Here is an 18,884-nt window from a genome sequence, read left to right on the forward strand (position 1 = left end):
GGCAGGGGCAGGGGGAGTGGAACACCTTCCTGCAGCGAGCGGGCCCAGTGCAGAGTGCAAGGCCCCTCGGTGCTCTAATGAGAGGGCGTGCAGGCCCAGAGAGGCGGAGCAACTGCCCAGGGTCACAGAGCCGGACTCAGACCCACCAGGGGCCTCCAGAAGGTTGCTGTTTGAACACACAGCCCCTCCCGGCCTCGAGGGCATGCTCTTCCCTCAGCCTCTGGCTCTCCGGCCAACGCACAGGAGACCCGGCTGGTACCTGGTGCTCCACCCACAGCACCGTCTCCCCACCGCTTCTCCATCCACGGAGGACGGGTGGAGACCCCCCCTGGGGCTACGAGGAGAAGCCCCAAACACCCACAAGCGGCATCACACGTGACCGGCTTCGCTGCGGCTCACGTGGGAAAAACACATGGGCTCACACACGTCCAAACGGGCTTTACAGCAACTCACCAGCGAGGGGACCCCAAGCAGACGCTCTGCACGCAGGTGGAGACCCAGCCGCTGCCTCCCACGGCACGCCGCTCCCCCCTCATCCACCTCCCGAGACCACAGCGCTGCTCCCCACCCCCACGGCACAGTCGTGCCCATCACCACCCCTGACCGTGTCACGACACTGAACACCTCAACTAAGCCCCCACTAGTGTTACACATTTCTATCGTCTGCCTTCATCCCCGTCCATGGGGGCGGGGGCACTGGCTTCCTGTGTACCCCAACACCTAGGAAGGGCCCAAGAATCGCTGGAGGCTTAAGAGTCGCTGCACCTCATTAGTGATACACGTAAACATCTGTCTCCTAGGTACATGTGCATATACACGCACATAACCACACATGTATGACAGACATGAAAATCGTGAATAGTTGTGGTCTTCAGCAGTTGGGAACCAAGTGATGGAAAATACAGACAAGAGATCATTTGCTATAATGAACATAGTTTGCAAAATAAATATTCTAAAAATGTTTCAAATAATCAAACTACTAGAACTACCACCACCCCCCTGAAAAAAAAAAAAAAGCCCATTCCCTTCTCCTGAAATGAGCTCTGACTTCTTTCAGCAACTGGCAGTGTTAGAATCACGTGACTAGGAAAAGCCACGGAAGGGGCGTGGCTGGCCCACCTGCGCGGCTGCTCCCACACTCCATGGTCTGTATCTTCCGAAGCGACGAGTTCCGGGGCGGCAGCTCGGGCACCGTGATGTCCTGCAGGTTGGGCATGCTGACCACCATGCGCCGGTGGGCTGCGTGCGGGGCTGAGGACTTCCGGCTGGCCATCTTCTCGATCGTGGGTCTCCTCGGACTCAGGAGCATCCCGTTTATCCTGGGTGGAAAATCCCAACATCTTACATGTACGATAACGATTCAACAGGTTCAACTGGGCATTTTCGCAAGTGTGGTGCCCAGTGTCCAGTATCCCCGTGCTGAGGGAGAAATGGCCGGAGCTTGCCTGGCTCTCCCGAATGTAGTGAAGGCTGAGAGCAGGCTACACCCCCCAGGAGAGGTCACAACACACAGGATAAACGAGGGCATTGTTGACGGTGATGCATGTTTGAGGAGTTCAGGAAAAGCAACACAGAGGAGGCAGGAAACAGCGAAGATGTAGGGAGAGCAAGAGAAGGAAGACGGGGAGAGAACAGCACGAACGCAGACCCAGAGCTGCACTGCGGGCACTTCAGTGTCCCCCCAGCCCCAGGAAACAGCTGCACGGGAGGAGCCGGGCCTGCTAGCCAGCTCATGCACATCTAAATGTGAGACTCCCCTGATCTGATTTATCATTCATCTGTCCAGAGATAACTGCTGCTTGAGCGTCCAGGCCCCCGGAGAGCAGCGCATCCTTCAGAACCTAACATGCACACCTGTCCTCCTCGGACTGCGTGTGGAGGTCCATCTGGGCAAAGGCGTCCATCCTTCTGCTGAGCCGGGCCTTGAGGAAGGCGTGAAACATGTATGTATCCAGGACCTGGAAGAGATGCCGAGGGCGGTCACTGCACCTGCTCCCCTGTCCTGAGCCGCCAGGGCCCCTGCAGCCGCTGCACGAGGGCCCTTCCCCGGCCCACCACGGCCTCTCACCAGCTCCTCTAGACCCAAGTTCCCAGCACAGGCAGCGTTCTTAGCTCATCAGAATCTAAACTAAGATCCTCCTCAATCCCTCACCAGCCAACCTCAAAGAATCAGACACTCTTTACATTTGAAAAGTCACAAAAAATTCAAAAGCCCAAATCACCCTGCCCCCCAGGACAACAGCAGCTGAGTCATCAATTCTGGGATCTCCTGGGGACGGCGGCCTCCCCCATACGCCCACTTCACAGCCAGCCCACCCATCCACAGAGTCTGGCAGAACAACCTCCAAGTCAGCTCCCAGGGAGAGGGGACGTGGCCCAGCCCAGGGAAGGAGGCGGTGGTGGGAAGGGCATGGAATTGTGCAAGCTGATAGGAAGCGTCCAGATCCAGGCTGAAGAAGGGGCTACCAGGCACGGCCCTTGGGCACAACTCAGCACACTCTACACTTAAGACGGATACACTGAGTTACATGTGCATCACTCTAAAAAGCCAAGTAAGAAGATAAGAGCTGGGCAAAGGATCAGCAGGACCCACGCTCAAACAAACTTCTAGGAAAGCTAAAACACAGAATAAAGTATTAACAGATGCTGGAAACCCTGGATGTGAAAAGCATTTTAAGCAGAGAAAAGTGCAAAGGATGGAATATATACACGCACACAAACCCCATACGCCTCTCACCTGCTTATAAAACTGCTGGTCCCCTAGAGCTCTTGTTTTGAGAAACTCTTCACTATTGAACACTCTGTGTTCATAATTCAAGTGATTCTTCACTTCCCTGATGAAGAAAGACAGTCTAAGTGTTGAAATGTTTTTAAACACATGAAAAACATATTGCTGTTAGCAGAAAACTGATGTCAAGAAATACACAGTTTGAAAAGCCCTGTCTACACAAGGATTATTCTGAGCCCCGAGGGTTTGGGTGTAACCTGTGGTCAGGCTGTCCTGTCACTTCAATATAGCTTTCCTCCAACTGGAATGAAGCTCTGGGAGGCAGGCAGCAGGGAAGGGGCTCTGTCTTGAGCTCCTTAGCTCCTTATTCAAAAGAAGAAGATGCAATCGCCCGTAATTGTTCATACTAAAAAGCCTGAGTTCAGGGTGGTGACAGAGGAAGGGCAGACAGACTGGGTATTAGCCCAGCTTGGCTGCCAGCTGGACCCCTACCGGCTACCTCCAAATCTGCATTCCATGGGGACTTGGCCACACGACGCCCCAGATCTCATGTGATAGCTACCAACAGAATCAATAACCGTACAGGACATATTCAGGACGTAGCATGTTCAATGTTTTCCCTCTCCTGTGAGGAGAGACATGACTTCACCTAGGGGAAATCAACTTTTAGAATCATACTGTCTGCTTTTTAATGAACTAAACTCATCAAGCTCGCATGCTTATGCTCAATTGTGTCCAACTCTCTGTGACCCCATGAACTATAGCCCACCAGGCTCCCCTGTCCATGGGGATTCTCCGGGCAAGAAAACTGGAGTGGGTTGCTGTTTCCTACTCCAAGGGATCTTCCCGACCCAGGGATCAAACCCTTATGTGTCTCTTCTGTCTCCTGCATTGCAGGCAGGTTCTTTACCACTAGCGCCACCTGGGAAATCATTCGTAAAAGATTCCATATTAAAAGAACAAAAGGAAAACAACATTTCTACGACCACACAAATTATAGTGCCTTAAGCAGAGAGCTAATGCAACTCATCTATAATGTAACATCCCATTTTTCCCTAATAGATTATTTGCTTTATGTAAGGAAAGACAGCTAAAAAATACAACCATTAAAATGCTGAATCACACAGTGTCGTCAAGTCGGCCAGCTCTGGTCTAAACCCTTCCCAGGCTGGGTCCGTCCAGATCAGAAGAGGACCTGGAGTCGCCACCTTCCCTGCCACACACGACCCGAGGGCGGGAGGAGAAGCCGGGGGGTGAGGCAGGGGAAAGAGGCCTCAAGACAAAGGGGAGAAGAGAGAGTTGGAAGGAAAAAAAGGCCTGAAGGCTTTCCTACCGATAACTTCGCCAGAGAGTTAACATGAATGTCGGCATGGATCTATCGGACACTCCTTAAAGGACTGCACATTTAGGCCAGAACAACCACTGCACCCCACACTACATCCCCATGCAGCAAACACACTGCACTGTCCGCTTGACCGACTGGGCCCAAGAGCTGGCTCCCAACAACACACAACAGACCCCGACGCTGAAGGTGACGGCGACGGGAGAAAGAAGAAAAGCTCCTCACGGGGGCCAGTCCTGAGTGCTAACCAGCCTGGGCTCTCCTTCGGATGGGCTGCAATCCCGAAACAATCCATCTGTCCCTCGACCCCGGGCTGACCGCCCATAGTGGTCCTCTGCAGGAGAGAGGACGGGGTGGGAAGGCCCCGGGCAGGGCCGACACACTCCCAGGGATCCTCCTGGGTGCAGGGGCCTCTCCCACGTCACTCCTGGATTTCAGTCCCTGAGCTCTGGGGCCGCGGCCGGCGTGGAACTGGGAGCGGGCTGGGGACCGGCTGACGAGCCGGGAGGGACCTGAAATACCTGAAGATGCTGACGAGCAGCTGCAGGGTCATCTGCTGGATCTGGCAGTTGAGCTGCTGCTGCCAGGCCCGCCTGGAGGCCCGGCCCTCGTTCACGTCCGTGCTGGTGCAGAGGTGAGCCAGGTCCAGCTCGTGGTGCAGCTGAAGGCTCTGGACCCTGGAAAGGAACAGAGGAACAGTGACCACAGCTCAGGCCACAGCACATGACCACTGCTCACAGGCAGGAGAGAGAATCCTCCAGGGAGAGCTAAACTGACCTTCTTAGGATGCTCAGAACACCTATCAATACCGGGGCAGCGGGTGGAGAGGGGGTGTCATTAAAAACACATTCCGGTTGGGAGTCTATTCACGTCCCAACACAAACAGCTCACTAGTGCGGAACCCACAAAGGCCTTGTCTTTGGACCACAGGTGTTTTTGTGCAAGCTGAGTCATCCCATCCCTCTTTTCAACACCCCCTCTTCCACAACGGCCAAAGGGTTTCCAGCGGGTCTGGGTGGGAAGGCCCTGCCCCGGCAGGTGCGGGTGCTTGAGGTATGGCCACTCGTCGGGGGGGTTCTTGGGGACAGGGGCTCCCAGAGGTCTTCATCACACAGGACCCCCGCCTCCCCAGCATCACCCACGGCTGCACTTTTAGACGCGACTTTGGACACCAAGGAGAGAGTCGGAGGCTTTAAATATGCAAATAAACCCACATGACACATGCCTAGAGATCCAGCGGGGCCGGGGGACACGGCAAACACACTCTGCTCAAGGTGAGGAAGACAGCATGGTAGAGGGTGGCCTTCCCACCAAATACGGTGGGTGGGTGCTCACGCACCCCGGTCCCCAAGAGGACACCCACGGCCATGGCTCGGATCACGGACCCAGGGCCCTTCACAGACATGCCACCAGCCGTGCACAGGTTAGTTCATGTTTATAAACAGACCCTCGTGGTGAGCCTGACATGCCGCACCCCACCTCTGGGGGTCTGACCAAGCGAGAACCCTGGGAATGTTCTAGAATTCTCACAGTGACACGGGGGCAGAGGCGAGATTTCATCTTATTGGATATGCTCCATCCAAGCAAACACTTGAGAAGCTTCGCCAAATGCTGGCCAACACCAGTCCTCAAAAATCGGGGAATGCGGACTCTGCTTATCAGAAAGTGCCCAGACGGTGAGGAATGTGGGTTCCGCCTTCTGAGTTCACACAGGGCGACACTCCAGCAGGGTCCCTGGCTGGGCCCCATGAGCACGGCCCACCAGCCACGCAGGCCTCCACGCCCGCCGCCCAGGTCTGGGCGCTGTAAGATTGTTTACGATGGAAGGACCATTGTTAAGGTGGCACGCCCATCGACTCTAGCAACCATCCAGGGAGAGGGAATAGTCAACACCAAGATGTGACAGGCTGAACTGTTTGTTCCCTAAATTCCCAGGTCGGAGTCCTGACCCCCAGTACCTCACAGTGTGACTGTGTTTGGAGTTGAGGCCTTCAAAGAGGCAATTAAGTTAAGATGAGGTCATGAGGCTGCACCTACTCCAATATGATGGTGTCCTTATAAGAGATAGAACACAACACCCACAGGGGCACGACCACGTGAGGACACAGGGAGGAACCAGCCCTACTGGCATCTTGACCTTGAACTTCCAGCCTCCAGGACTGGAAAGCAGTAGATATCGGTTGCTTAGGAGGTGTTTGTTATAGCAGCCTGCCCTGACTGCTAAGAGGCACAGGTGAGAACAGCCACGCCAGGGAGCCAACAGAGGACCACCCGCTCCTTCCCCTGCTCTCAGGCCTCGGCCTGTGTCTGACCTCCCAACAGCAGACAAGATAAAGGGGGACAGTCGGCACGGATGGGAGACGGCCAGCAGCGGCTGCTACACTCACCCCCGCCCCTCGCCCTGCAAGGGGCCCCATGAGTTCCACACCAGGCCTGCCTGCGGTCCATACCTGGGCTGGAAGACTAAAAGCAGGATCTCTCCCACCACCACCTTGTTAGGTTCCAAAGAGGGGACCATCTCTTTGCAGGACCCCCTGGGGGCCCGGCTCTGCCACTGCCCACCCTGGATGCACCTTCATCCTGGCCTAAGTATGACCATACCTCCTCTCTCTTGCCCCCAAAGATGCTTGTGGGGCCGCCCCTCACTGCCACGTCTCTCCCACAACAGAGGCCGTGGGACCTGCGAGCCTCACCAGTTATCACCTGCCCTCTTTGGGAAAAGCGTGTCAGGCCTGAGCTCGGCCAGTAAAGTTTAGTCATAGAGATGGCCACGACACAGTTATGGAAAAAACAGCGCTGAGAGAGAGCTCTGTGGGGGGGAGGGGCGGGGGCGAAAGGGGAAGACAGCTGCCCGCCCAGGGAAGGGTGGGGGGCCACGGTCGTCAGGGTGTCCCAGCCGACAGTGCCACGGGGCGAGGGCCACGTGTGCTTGCTCAGTACACACATACCGTGCCCGATGCACTGGACACATATCTGATGAGTGAATAGGTGAAGGAATGAATGAAGGAGAAAGGACTTCAGAAATCACTGGGAGGGGCTGGGAGGTGTCCGGGGGTGTGACTGTCCCCTGGTCCGGGGCCACTTAGTATTTAGACAGGATCAGAATGAAGACAACTAACTTTTATATTCAAGCATTGACAAATAATTTCCAATCTATTAAATATACTTTTCAAAAAAAGTAGAAGTGTTAGTCGCTCAGTCGTGTCTGACTCTTTGCAACCCCTTGGACTGTAGCCCGCCAGGTTCCTCTGTCCATGAAATTCTCCAGGCAAGAATACTGGAGTAGGAAGTCATTCCCTTCTCCAGGGGGTCTTTCCTACCCAAGGATGGAGCCTAAGTCTTGAGCACTGCAGGCAAATTCTTTTTTTTTTTTTTTTGGCAGGCAGATTCTTTACTGTCTGAGACAGCAGGGAAGCCCCATTAAATACATAAACCGTCTGTTAATATAAGATTGGAAAAGACACCCAGATGTGGCAAGTACAAACCTGAGCAAGACTTTCCCAAACACACATGCTCTCTCCCCTTACCTCTGAATAAACGTCTGTGCAGCCAGGAGAGGGACGTCAGGAACATCAACCTCCTCATCGTTAGAGTAGGTGATGTTCCCACTGTCGATGTTTATCAAAATTAAACCATCAGCTTCCTATAAAACAAGTTTGTAAAGATCAAAGTAGGAATCTGCATTTGTACACTTCTTTGAAAACACCAAGCTACATTTTGCATTCACTAAGATCAAGTCATCATTAATTAAATTATTGTACATTTAATATGCACACAAAGCCTTATACTGTCTGCTCCAAAATGCAATGCATACCATGAAAAGCTAAAGTGATTAAACACCTTGAGTCAAGATTCCAACACACGTGGTCAGGCCTCCCCCCGCGCCGGTACAAACACTCCGTGGACCACTTCAGGGAGCCTGGAGAGGACATTCCAGCACTCCAGCCAGAGCACCCTGACATGCGACACTCAGGGTGCCCGATAGGCTGCCCGGCTAGCTCCCCACCCCCAAGGACCAGAACACAGGTGTGCCCTGGGCTCAGGGAGCCAACACACTCAAGCGTTCTTGAGACGTGTGTATGGCTTACTTGTGAAGTCTTATCTGTGACGGAACACACAAACACTGAGTCACACACCTGAGTTCTGCACTTCAACTGTCCCAGCAACACGACGCCAAACTCGCCCTGGCTTTCCTGGCGGGCCGGGCTCTCAGTGACACATGGAGTATCACAAACACGGGCCCCAGCGCAGAGAGCTACACCGGAGGGGCAGGCACCCTCAGCACGTGAGTGCCCAGCTTTCACAAGGACCCCGTCCACGTGCCCAGCACCATCAAGAAAACATCCACACCCCAAAGGCGTTCAGCCAAGACCCGCTGCCTCGCCCCGGACGCCTCCCAGAGCAGGTAGCCGCTAGGAGGACTTCCTTCACGACTGTGGACCAGAGTCAAGCGCCTGGGCCTTTTGTCCCTCCTGAAGGGACCGAACGAAGGCGGTTTTTCCCCTGACGACTAAAAAAAGAAACCCAGCTTTAACTCCGGAGCATGCCTATTTTTTCCTCATTTCCAAGAGTGACGTTTTTCCCTTCCTTCCAGGAGGTCTGAATGGCCTTTTCCCAAAGCGTGTTTGTCCCCTGGTGAGTGAGTCAGCGAGTCTGCCAAGAACACAGACATGCCGGCTCCGCCACAAGGAGGGGCACCGGCCCAGCCGGGCTGTGCTGCAAACCCCCCGGGAAAAACCGGGCGACTCCCGAGGACAGAGCGGGCCGCGAGGCAACCTCCCACTCCTCTCGGGTTCTGCTCACACTGAGAGATTTTTGAAATAACGAACACAACACTGTAAAATCAACTACATGTTAATTAAAATTAAAACGAAAAAGTTACATGAGAACCCACCCTGGGCCAACTACCAATAAGCACAAGAAAAAGACCTCCACGATGCCAGTCATCCAAACTGGCCAGCAAGAGGGCTGAAAGCAGAAAGACCGGTGACACGTGCTGGGAGGAGGCAGGAACCCGGAGCCCTCCTGGTGGGGGAGGACCGTGAGCCGGGTAGCTGCGGAGGGCAGCAGCCTGGACATCTCGCCAATGGTTAATCACAATACTAGCACTGGACCCGGCAATTTCTCCCCTAGGCGTGTACCAAGCTGTGTACCGAGGTAAATAAATGAACGCATGTCCACACAGAGACCAGTACGTGAGTGTTCACAGCTTCCGTCCACAACAGTCAAAACACAGAAACAACCACAAACGTCCTCAACTCATGAATGGATAAACAACTGTGGTCTCTTCATTCAGGGCAACCCTACTGGGCAATACAAATAAAGTGCTGCTACACGGATGAACCTCAAAAACACATCACTAGGTGAAAGAAGCCAGTTATAAAAGACCACGCACGGAACGATTCCATTTATGTAAAATTCCCGTATACAGAACCGGCAGACCCACAGGGCAGGCAGGGTGGCCAGGGCCTGGGGGGGTGTGGTGGAGGTGGAGTGACTGCTAACACAGGCGGGGTTTCTCTGCGGGCTGACCAAGATGTCTAAAATTAGGCAGCACAGCTCCACCAAGTTACTAAAAGCCATTGAGTTGTACGTGTTAGTCCAGCAAACTCTGTGGTATGTAAATGGTATCTGAAAAAAAAAGCTCTTTTAAGAAAACCCAATCTGCTCTTGCTGCTGGCGATGTCCACGGCCTGAACTCCCCTTCGAAATGCACCCCGTCAGCACAGCAGCAAAAAGAGCTGCCCATATGAAGCACCTACTGTGTGCTCCGACACTGCCTGATGCTGCAGCCCCCAGCGTCCTGTCAGGACTCAGGTCTGCCCCCGAGCAAGTAAATGGCCACTGGATTCGGCAAGACCCACAGACCCATTGGACACCAAGCATGCACCTGCATTCATCTAGGAAGTAGGTTCACGGTACTAATGAACAGCAGAGGCTTAATCAATAAAAGTGAAAATGGAAAATACGGAAAGGTATCATGGTGGCTCCCATCCACCAAGCCCAGGCCTCTGCCAGGAGGGACGGGGGACATCCCCTCCTGGCCAGGAGGCCACGGCCGTGCCCATTTCACAGGTGAGGAGACTGAGGCTTAGCAAAGGCCAGTAAGCCACTCAGGGTCACAGAACTAGTACGCAGCAGAGGCAACACTCGAAATCAGCTCCCTCAACTCCGACGCCTGCCCTCGCCTCCCTGAAAACCTGAGAAGTGGTGTCAGGTGTGACGCTCGGAGTGGGCCCTGGGCACACCCTGAGGACAAGGAGGGTATGCTGGTGCCCTGTGGGGAGCCGCCCCAGTCCTCTGCACCCGCCCTCGCCGGCCAGCAGCTCCCCAGGCATCCTCCCAAAGTGCCCGCGTGACTCAGCGCCCTGAACCCAGCAGTGGGTGCTCACCTTGCTGACCTCCTCAAAGTGGTCGAGGTGGCAGCCCATGAGGAAGGAGGTGGGCGCCATGAGGAAGTCCAGCATCTGCCCGGACAGGATGGGCACGAAGGTGTGCTGCCACTGCAGGGGGTGCAGGTAGGCCATGAAGCACTCGGCCACGAGTGTCAGCAGAGCCCAGCTGGACGAGAAGAACACGACGCGCTGCTCCGTCAGGAGGCAGGCGAGGATCTGGGGGACAGGCGGGGACAACACAAGCCTGAAGCATCGTGAGGGTGCCGCCCAGCGAGGCCGGACGCAGCGCACCTCTCCTCCGGCTCCCCCGGTCCATCTGCCAGAACCCAGACCACCCTGACCCCAACAGTGTACTCTGCGGTGAAAGCTGGTTTTAAGCAAAAAAGGAAGAACCTCTCTTTGATGTTCCGTTAAGTCAGTCAGCGTGAGACGCTCACAGGTGTGGAGGGACACGTACCTGTAGCACCTTCTCAGGTCTGAAGCACAGCAGGGGCAGGTGAAGGTCCAGGTCGATGAGGGGGCTCTCGGGGTCCGCTCTCGAGGGAAACACGATCTGTAGTGGTTTCATGTTAAATATCTGCAACAACCAATTTCCATCATTGGCTCAGAGAGCTGCTTCCAGCAGAGGCTGAAAGGCACTGAAATTCACCATTTGGGCTCAGAAAGCATCTGAGTTAGCATACACTTTTAAAGACTCATGTTGTCACCTTCAATGTCACAGAAATAAAACCATCCAGAGATAAACAGAACTCCCAGGAACGTTTCATGACAAATTGAGGACCTAATGTCTTTTGGGAATATCAGATGGGAATACCAGAGCACCTGACCTGCCTCCTGAGAAACCTGTATGCAGGTCAAGAAGCAACAGTTAGAACTGGACATGGAACAACAGCCTGGTTCCAAATAGGAAAGGAGTACGTCAAGGCTGTATATTGTCACTCTGCTTATTTAACTTATATGCAGAGTACATCTTGAGAAATGCTGGACTGGATGAAGCACAAGCTGGAATCAAGATTTCTGGGAGAAATATCAATAACCTCAGATATGCAGATGACACCACCCTTATGGCAGAGAGTGAAGAACTAAAGTGTTGGGACCAGCCCAACAACGAACCGACCTGAGGGAGCAGTGCTGCAGAAGAATAAGGAAAAATAAGACTCAGAAATAAGGTGGAGATCAGGGGCTGATGCCACTCGCAGGCAAAAGCCCAGATCCTGATACCTGCATGCTTTTTATTGCTAACATCTACTTCTTCCTTGTAGGTGCTCTAGAGATATCTGTTTTTTACAGTTTCATATCGGGGATAAAGATATACAATGCACAGTCCTCAATGTCAAACCTTCAGGCCTTTCATGATTCTGTTTAGCCCTTCAGCTAGTGACAACCTTTCTCAGCAACTACCTCAAGGCTCTGGTCAGGAAAAGAGTCACTAATGGTTTTCCATCAGTCACATCAGTACTTCAACATCTTGTTTTCAAGATGTTTTTTCTACGATGAACTTTTTATTGCTCCCAGCCCTTCGCTTGGGGGCTATAAGAAAGTTGTTCTTTTTCTTCAAAGAAGCCCTGTTAATTATAGTACAGGCCTATGCATAGCATATTCCCTACACTAAAGAGCCTCTTGATGAAAGTGAAAGAGGAGAGTGAAAAAGTTGACTTAAAACTCAACATTCAGAAAACTAAGATCATGAAATCTGGTCCCATCACTTCATGGCAAATAGATGGGGAAACAGTGGAAACAGTGTCAGACTTTATTTTTTGGAGCTCCAAAATCACTGCAGATGGTGACTGCAGCCATGAAATTGAGAGACGCTTGCTCCTTGGAAGAAAATCAATGACCAACCTAGACAGCGTATTAAAAAGAAGAGACATTACTTTGCCAACAAAGGTCTGTCTAGTCAAAGCTGTGGTTTTCCCAATAGTCATTTATGGGTGTGAGGGTTGGATTATAAAGAAAGCTGAGCGCCGAAGAACTGATGCTTTTGAACTGTGGTGTTGGAGAAGACTCTTGAGAGTCCCTTGGACTACAGGGAGATCCAACCAGTCCATTTTAAAGGAGATCAGTCCTGAATATTCATTAGAAGGACTGATGCTGAAGCTGAAAGTCCAATACTTTGGCCACCTGATGTGAAGAACTAACTCATTTGAAAAGACCCTGTTGCTAGGAAAGATTGAAGGCGGGAGAAGGGGACAACAGAGGATGAGATGGTTGGATGGCATCACCAACTCAATGGACATGAGTTTGAGGAAGCTCTGGAGTTGGTGATGGACAGGGAGGTCTGGCGTGCTGCAGTCCATGGGGTCCAAAGAGTCAGACACGACTGAGCGGCTGAACTGAATGGCTTTTTCAGCCAGACTCCCTTAAACTCTTTAATTAAACAGCAAATTGTTCATTGACAAAACAAAGCTAAACTACCTCCCAAATATCCAGTTTGATTAGCACAAATTCTTGATCAAGCATGTTCAAACCAATCTTAACCAGTATACATTATTCGTGGTTACTACTTACTATGTATTTGTCTATATTTTCAATTTAACAGTCAAAGTTCCTTACGAGCGTGCTAAGTCGCTTCAGTCATGTCCAACTCTTTGTGACCCCATGAACTGTAGCCCACCAGGCTCTTCTATCCATGGGATTTCCCAGGTAAGAGTACTGGAGTGAGTTGCCAAGCTCTCCTCCAGGGGGTCTTCCCAACCCAGGGATTCAACCTGAGTGTCCCGTGGCTCCTGCACCGCAGGTGGGTTCTTTACCCCTGAGCCGCCAGGGACACCCCAAAGCTCCTTAAAGATACGGAATTCGAAAAAATTTTAAGGACACTTTATTTTTCTAAATGATATTATTTTAAAAAGACACTTCAAAACCAAATCCCACATTCACAAGATGCTTATTTTACGTGTTAAAGGCTGAAGCAGAAGGCAGACGTGAAGGAGGAAGACGGGGTCCCTCTGAAGAGGTGGAGAGCTGGGAACAGCAGGGTTAAGCCTGTCCTGGTGTCAGGCACACTCAGCAAGGCAGATGGGGTGTCTGACACTGGTTTGCAGTGGGTTCTGGGAAACACTGCTTAATCAGCTCCTGCATCAGATGAAACTGACCTCTTAGGTTTCTTCAGAACAGTCAACAGCCACAATTCTACAACACGCATTACGACAGACATGACCACCATACCAACTGGGGCCCCACAGCCAATTAGTTAGTGGAGGAGCTCAGGGACAGGTCTGATCCAAATGTAGCCCATGACAAACCACGAGCCCTGGCAGGCTGGCCCTGCTGGTGATGCCGGAACATTGTTTCATTCATTGACTGAACAGTGCTCTGCGGGGGGCAGCGGCTAAGTGCTGGAAATGCAGCTCTGAGCGCAGCCTCTGTGCTGCTGTGGCCCAGAGTCCGAGGGAGGAACTGGACATTCCTCCAGGCACACTCAAGCCCACACTGCCGCTGCGCTGAGCTCCGCAGGAGAGCGAGAGGCCGTGCTGGACAGTGTGAGAGGGGCTGCTCCGGAGACCCGGCACCTGAGCCAGGCCTCAGAGAGTGGCAGGATCTGAAGGAGGACCAGCACGTGCAAAGGTCCTGTGCAAGGGACGACAGTGGCCCAGTGCGGCTGGATGATAGTGAGCCAGGACTGAGTGGGGCGGATGGAGCCGGATGGTGACACAGGGGAGGCAGGTCTGGGTGGAGGGACCAGGGAGAAACCGGTGAGGGGTCTTAAGTCCAAAAGGAAAGTATAGAGTTTAAGGATCTCTCTATCCACTGTGCAAAGGATAAACTGAATGCAAGGTCAAGACTGGAAGTGGAGGGCTTCGCCGGTGGTTCAGTGGTTAAGAATCCACTGTCAATGGGACATGGGTTCAGTCCCTGGTCTAAGAAGATTCCATATGCCACGGGGCAACTAAAACCCATGCATCACAACTACCAAGCCTGTGCTCTGGAGCCCAGAAGCCACAACTACCGAACCTGAGCGCCATGAGCCCACGCTCCACAACGAGAGAAGGCCGTGCCCTGCGACTCTGCTGACCGCAGCTAAAGCCCGCTTGCAGCAACGGAGACCCAGCACAACCAAAAACAGATACATACATAAATAAAAACTTAAAAAACGAATGGAAGTGGACAGACCAGTGGTTCCCTAAGTCATGCAGGTAGGAGAAGCTGGTGGCCCAGAGCCGTGGTGGCAGTGGAAGCAGGGGAACTGGAAAGAGCTGCTGGAGGTGGACCCAGGTGTGACTTGAGAGGGTGCATGTGGGGCAAAGAGCCATCAAGAAGATGCCCGCTAGCCCGCCCCAAAAAATTTCCTCAGTAAGCTTTCCCACTCCAGGTGGTAGAAATGTAGGAACAAAGTATTAGTTACTCCAAGAGTCTAAGATACAGAAAACTGGTGTTAAGTACTATTTACACATGACCTACGCTCAGAGGCAGACTGCTGCAAATTATAGGTAACCCTAACACTGTTCTGAGGAGAAGGCAATGGCACCCCACTCCAGTAGTCTTGCCTGGAAAATCCCATGGACGGAGGAGCCTGGTAGGCTGCAGTCCATGGGGTCGCTACGAGTCGGACGTGACTGAGCGACTTCACTTTCACTTTTCACTTTCACACACTGGAGAAGGAAACGGCAACCCACTCCAGTGTTCTTGCCTGGAGAACCCCAGGGACGGGGGAGCCTGGTGGGCGGCCGTGTATGGGGTCGCACAGGGTCGGACACGACTGAAGTGACTTAGCAGTAGCCACAGCAACACTGTTCTGAACTCAGGGAGCTTGGTTCACTGCTGTAGCAGGGCCTCAGTGAGCAGGGGTTGAGTTTCTGGCCTAAGAACATAAACTGTGATGATTTCACTGCACGAAAGTACCAGGTATCCACACAGTAAAGATGACTGCCTGACACGGAAATCCAACAAACATTCCCCACAAAGGGTTCTGAGACTGGAACCCAGAGAGACAAACATCCTGCCCAACCTTGAGCCAGGGATGTACTTGGTGGGATGTCCCTCCCGAGCAGACTGCTAGGTGTATATACTTTAATAATAAATAATACCACAAATATCCTAATAATTTCTCAACTGTTCATAATAATCAAAAACATAGAAAAAACAAGATGTATATGTAAAATCTTCCAGAAGGAACTACCAGAGTGAAATTAACATTTACTATGTACTTCAAGACAATTTATTTAATAGATGTTTGTTTTCAAAAAAAGGAAGCATCCCACAGTTAAATTAGTTTGGAAATCATTGACTCAAACAGGTTTCATCACACAGCTTAGCAGTCTGGCATGTTACTCACCAAAAGGGGAATAAGTCTGTCTTTCTCCAACTTTCTTTAACCCGGAAACCTCCCACCATGAAAGAGCCAATAACATCTCAACCAGTGTTTCACCGAACCCAGTTTGGGAACCCTTGTCTAGCAATTAAATAACACAAGGGCACTATGAATAACAAAAAAACCAAACCACTTGTATTTTACTAACTACACTGGACAAGAAAAAACATCAATAAGTTAAATATAAACCTCATATTCAATATTAAAAAAGGGGGGTTATTTGTAATGTAAGTAAATTTGATGTGTTTTCTGAATAGCCAGTAATGAATTAACATGTTAACCATCAAAGGGGCCTATTACTAGCTCAATATCTGTTAATCATGCACCACTCAGCAAAACTCAGGCCTAAATATTTGACTTTCAGACTGAAATTTTATTTTTAAATTTTTAGAAGACAAATTTTCTAATTTATTTCTAGTTTCCTAACCTTTGGACACAATGCATAAAATGCTTCTGTGAGGAACTTGAGAAGCAAAATTTAAGCAAAGCTAGAACTTAAAATCATTTAAAAGAATTAAGCCATCTTCACTGATGTGGTACCTATACACAATGGACTACTACTCAGCCATAAAAAAGAAAGAAAGAATGTGATCTGCAGCAACATGAATGCAACTAGAAATTATCAGACTAAGAAAGAGAAAGACAAATACCGTATGGTGTCACTTACATGTGAAATATAAAATATGACACAAATGAAGCTATTCCTGACAGAAACAGACTCAGGGATGTAAGAACAGACTGGCGGATGCAAAAGGGGAGTGCGTGGGGAGGGCTGGACTGGGAGTTTGGGACTATCAGATGCTAACTATCATATACAGAATGGATAAACAGGGTCCAACAGTACAGCATAGAGAACTATATTCAATATCCTATGATAAATCAGAATGGAAAAGAATATAAAGAATGCATATATATGTATAACTGAATCACTTTGCTATATAGCAGAAATTAACACATTGTAAATCAACTGTATGTCAATTAAAAATAAATAAACCATCTTCATCATATTACTTTTACTATTTGCAAAGAAAAAAAAAAAAACAAGATAATTCGGATTTCATTACCAAATGGAGTGGTCCAGGTGGCGGGCTAGGTATTAAACACAGCTTTGCAGCAAAATCTTTTATGTGATTGTCAACTTCGAAATCTTTACAGAACTTCAGATGAGTCAATAAACTGGAATTGAAAGAAAAATCAAATCACAAAATAAATACGAGCATCCAATCATCATCTGCATTGCTAATCAGAGCTGAAATCTCTGCTCCAGGAGTTCCAGGACTTCTCACCACCAGGGGAGTACTCGGGTGTGGGAGCCCAGAAGCCTGGCTGCCCAGGGCGCAGGCAGGCTTTCTGGGGAGCGGGTGCAGACTCACCAGGAGAGACAGTCCTTGAGGGCATTGTAATAGGGGAACCTGGAGACCACGCACACCGCGAAGGGCACGAAGCAGCCGGCCGCACTCCCGCCCAGCCCCGATGCCTCCCAATGCGTCTTGCCGTTGTAGAAGCAGTACTCGTCCTGGAGAAGAGCAACAGCACCATCACTTCCCGTCAAATCCTGGCAAACCCCGGGCTCCATCTTCAGTGGTGCAGGCCTCTCCAGAGAGGCGCCTAGACGGGGGCTGGACAGCCGTCTTGCACATCTGGCCGGTCCCGCCTGTGCCACCGCCTCACGAGAGAGAGCACCAGCCTCTCCACCAGCAAGGATGGAGCCCGTGGGGAGCTCGCTCTGAGTGAGGTGCTGGGGTTACAGACAGTAAGACTGGACCCTGCCTGGGAGAAGCTTGCTGCCTTCAGTGAGAGGGGTGCACAGTTAAGAATACAGTGAGACATGAGAAGGGGGCCCCACTTAGGCAAAAGGCAATATTCAAGAGGGCTGGGAGCCAGGTGGGCATCGGGGACTGAGGAGGGGGCAGGAAGGGGCCTCAGCCCATGATGGGGGGATGTCCACCAGAAAAGAACATAGCAGTGGGACAGTTCTCTGCACAGCTCACAAAGGGCACAATATCGGAGGGCCCCCCATGTGTGTGGAGAAAACATAATTCCAAAAGACACAGCTCTCTGCACAGCTCACAAAGGGCACAATACCGGAGGGCCCCCCATGTGTGTGGAGAGAACATAATTCCAAAAGACACATGCCCCCAAGGTCCACAGCAGCACTGTTCACAAGAGCCAAGACATGGAAGCAACCTAAGCGTCCCTCCACAGATGAATGGAAGACGTGGTGAATATACACAATGGAGTATTACTCAGCCATAAAAAAGAAAGAAATAATGGCATCTGCAGTAACATGGATGGACCTAGAGATTATCGTACTAAGCGAAGTAAGCCAGAGAAAGACAAATTTCATATGACATTGCTTATATGCAGAATCTAAAACGATGAGACAGTGAACTCATTTACAAAACAAAAATAAATTCACAGAAAACAACTTTATGGTGACCAAAAGAATAAAGGGAGAGGGATAAATTAGGATTTGGGGATTAAAATATATATACTTCTACATAAAAAAAAAAAAATATATATATATATATATATATACTTCTACATATAAAATAAACGGCAAGGACCTACTGTATAGCACAGGGAACTATATTCAGTATCTTATAATAACCTATAAAGGAAAGGATCTTAAAAAGTCTATGTATATATATGCATAACTGAGTCACCTTGCCACACACTGAAACTAATACAATATTGTAAATCAACTACATTTCAATTTAAAAAAATTTTTAAACTATGTAAAAAATATAAGGGATCCCCATCTGGGCCCTAGGGGACTATTCCTCGGGGTTGGAAATAGACAGCCGATTACCCTGTACCTTCCGGTCCATCATCGTCCCTACAAACTCCCCCAGGCCAGCTGGGTCACACACAGCAGCCCTGCTCAGAAAACACTTCCTAAATGCTTGATGACTGAGTCATCTTCTCCAAACCTAAGCCCAGGGACCGGACGCACATGAAAACAATCCCCGTTCCCTCCGCTGAGGAATGCAGACGCAGGACATGGTTTATACACACCGTGGGGTATCACGCAGCCATGAAAAGCAGTGAAGCCCTGACACGTGCTCCAACATGGATGAGCTCTGAAGACATCACACCAAGTGGGGAAAA

At 50.9% G+C, this 18,884-nt stretch overlaps 1 protein-coding gene across 7 annotated transcripts in view; it reads right to left on the reverse strand.

Annotated features, from left to right (window-relative positions):
- DENND3 (DENN domain containing 3) overlaps positions 1-18,884 on the reverse strand; it is a 53,445-nt gene that overhangs the window by 25,193 nt on the left and 9,368 nt on the right. For all 7 annotated transcript variants that reach the window (XM_061123113.1, XM_061123110.1, XM_061123109.1 and 4 more), the window contains 9 exons: positions 17,147-17,289; positions 16,838-16,949; positions 10,923-11,042; positions 10,463-10,681; positions 7,598-7,713; positions 4,592-4,747; positions 2,738-2,834; positions 1,855-1,958; positions 1,120-1,319 (listed from right to left, as the gene is read on the reverse strand). In XM_061123113.1, the coding sequence (XP_060979096.1) occupies positions 1,120-1,319; positions 1,855-1,958; positions 2,738-2,834; positions 4,592-4,747; positions 7,598-7,713; positions 10,463-10,681; positions 10,923-11,042; positions 16,838-16,949; positions 17,147-17,289 (1,267 nt within the window). The remainder of the gene's footprint in view (positions 1-1,119; positions 1,320-1,854; positions 1,959-2,737; positions 2,835-4,591; positions 4,748-7,597; positions 7,714-10,462; positions 10,682-10,922; positions 11,043-16,837; positions 16,950-17,146; positions 17,290-18,884) is intronic.

This window comes from Dama dama, chromosome 21 (assembly GCF_033118175.1).
Source record: "Dama dama isolate Ldn47 chromosome 21, ASM3311817v1, whole genome shotgun sequence".
Classification (NCBI taxonomy): Eukaryota; Metazoa; Chordata; class Mammalia; order Artiodactyla; family Cervidae; genus Dama; species Dama dama.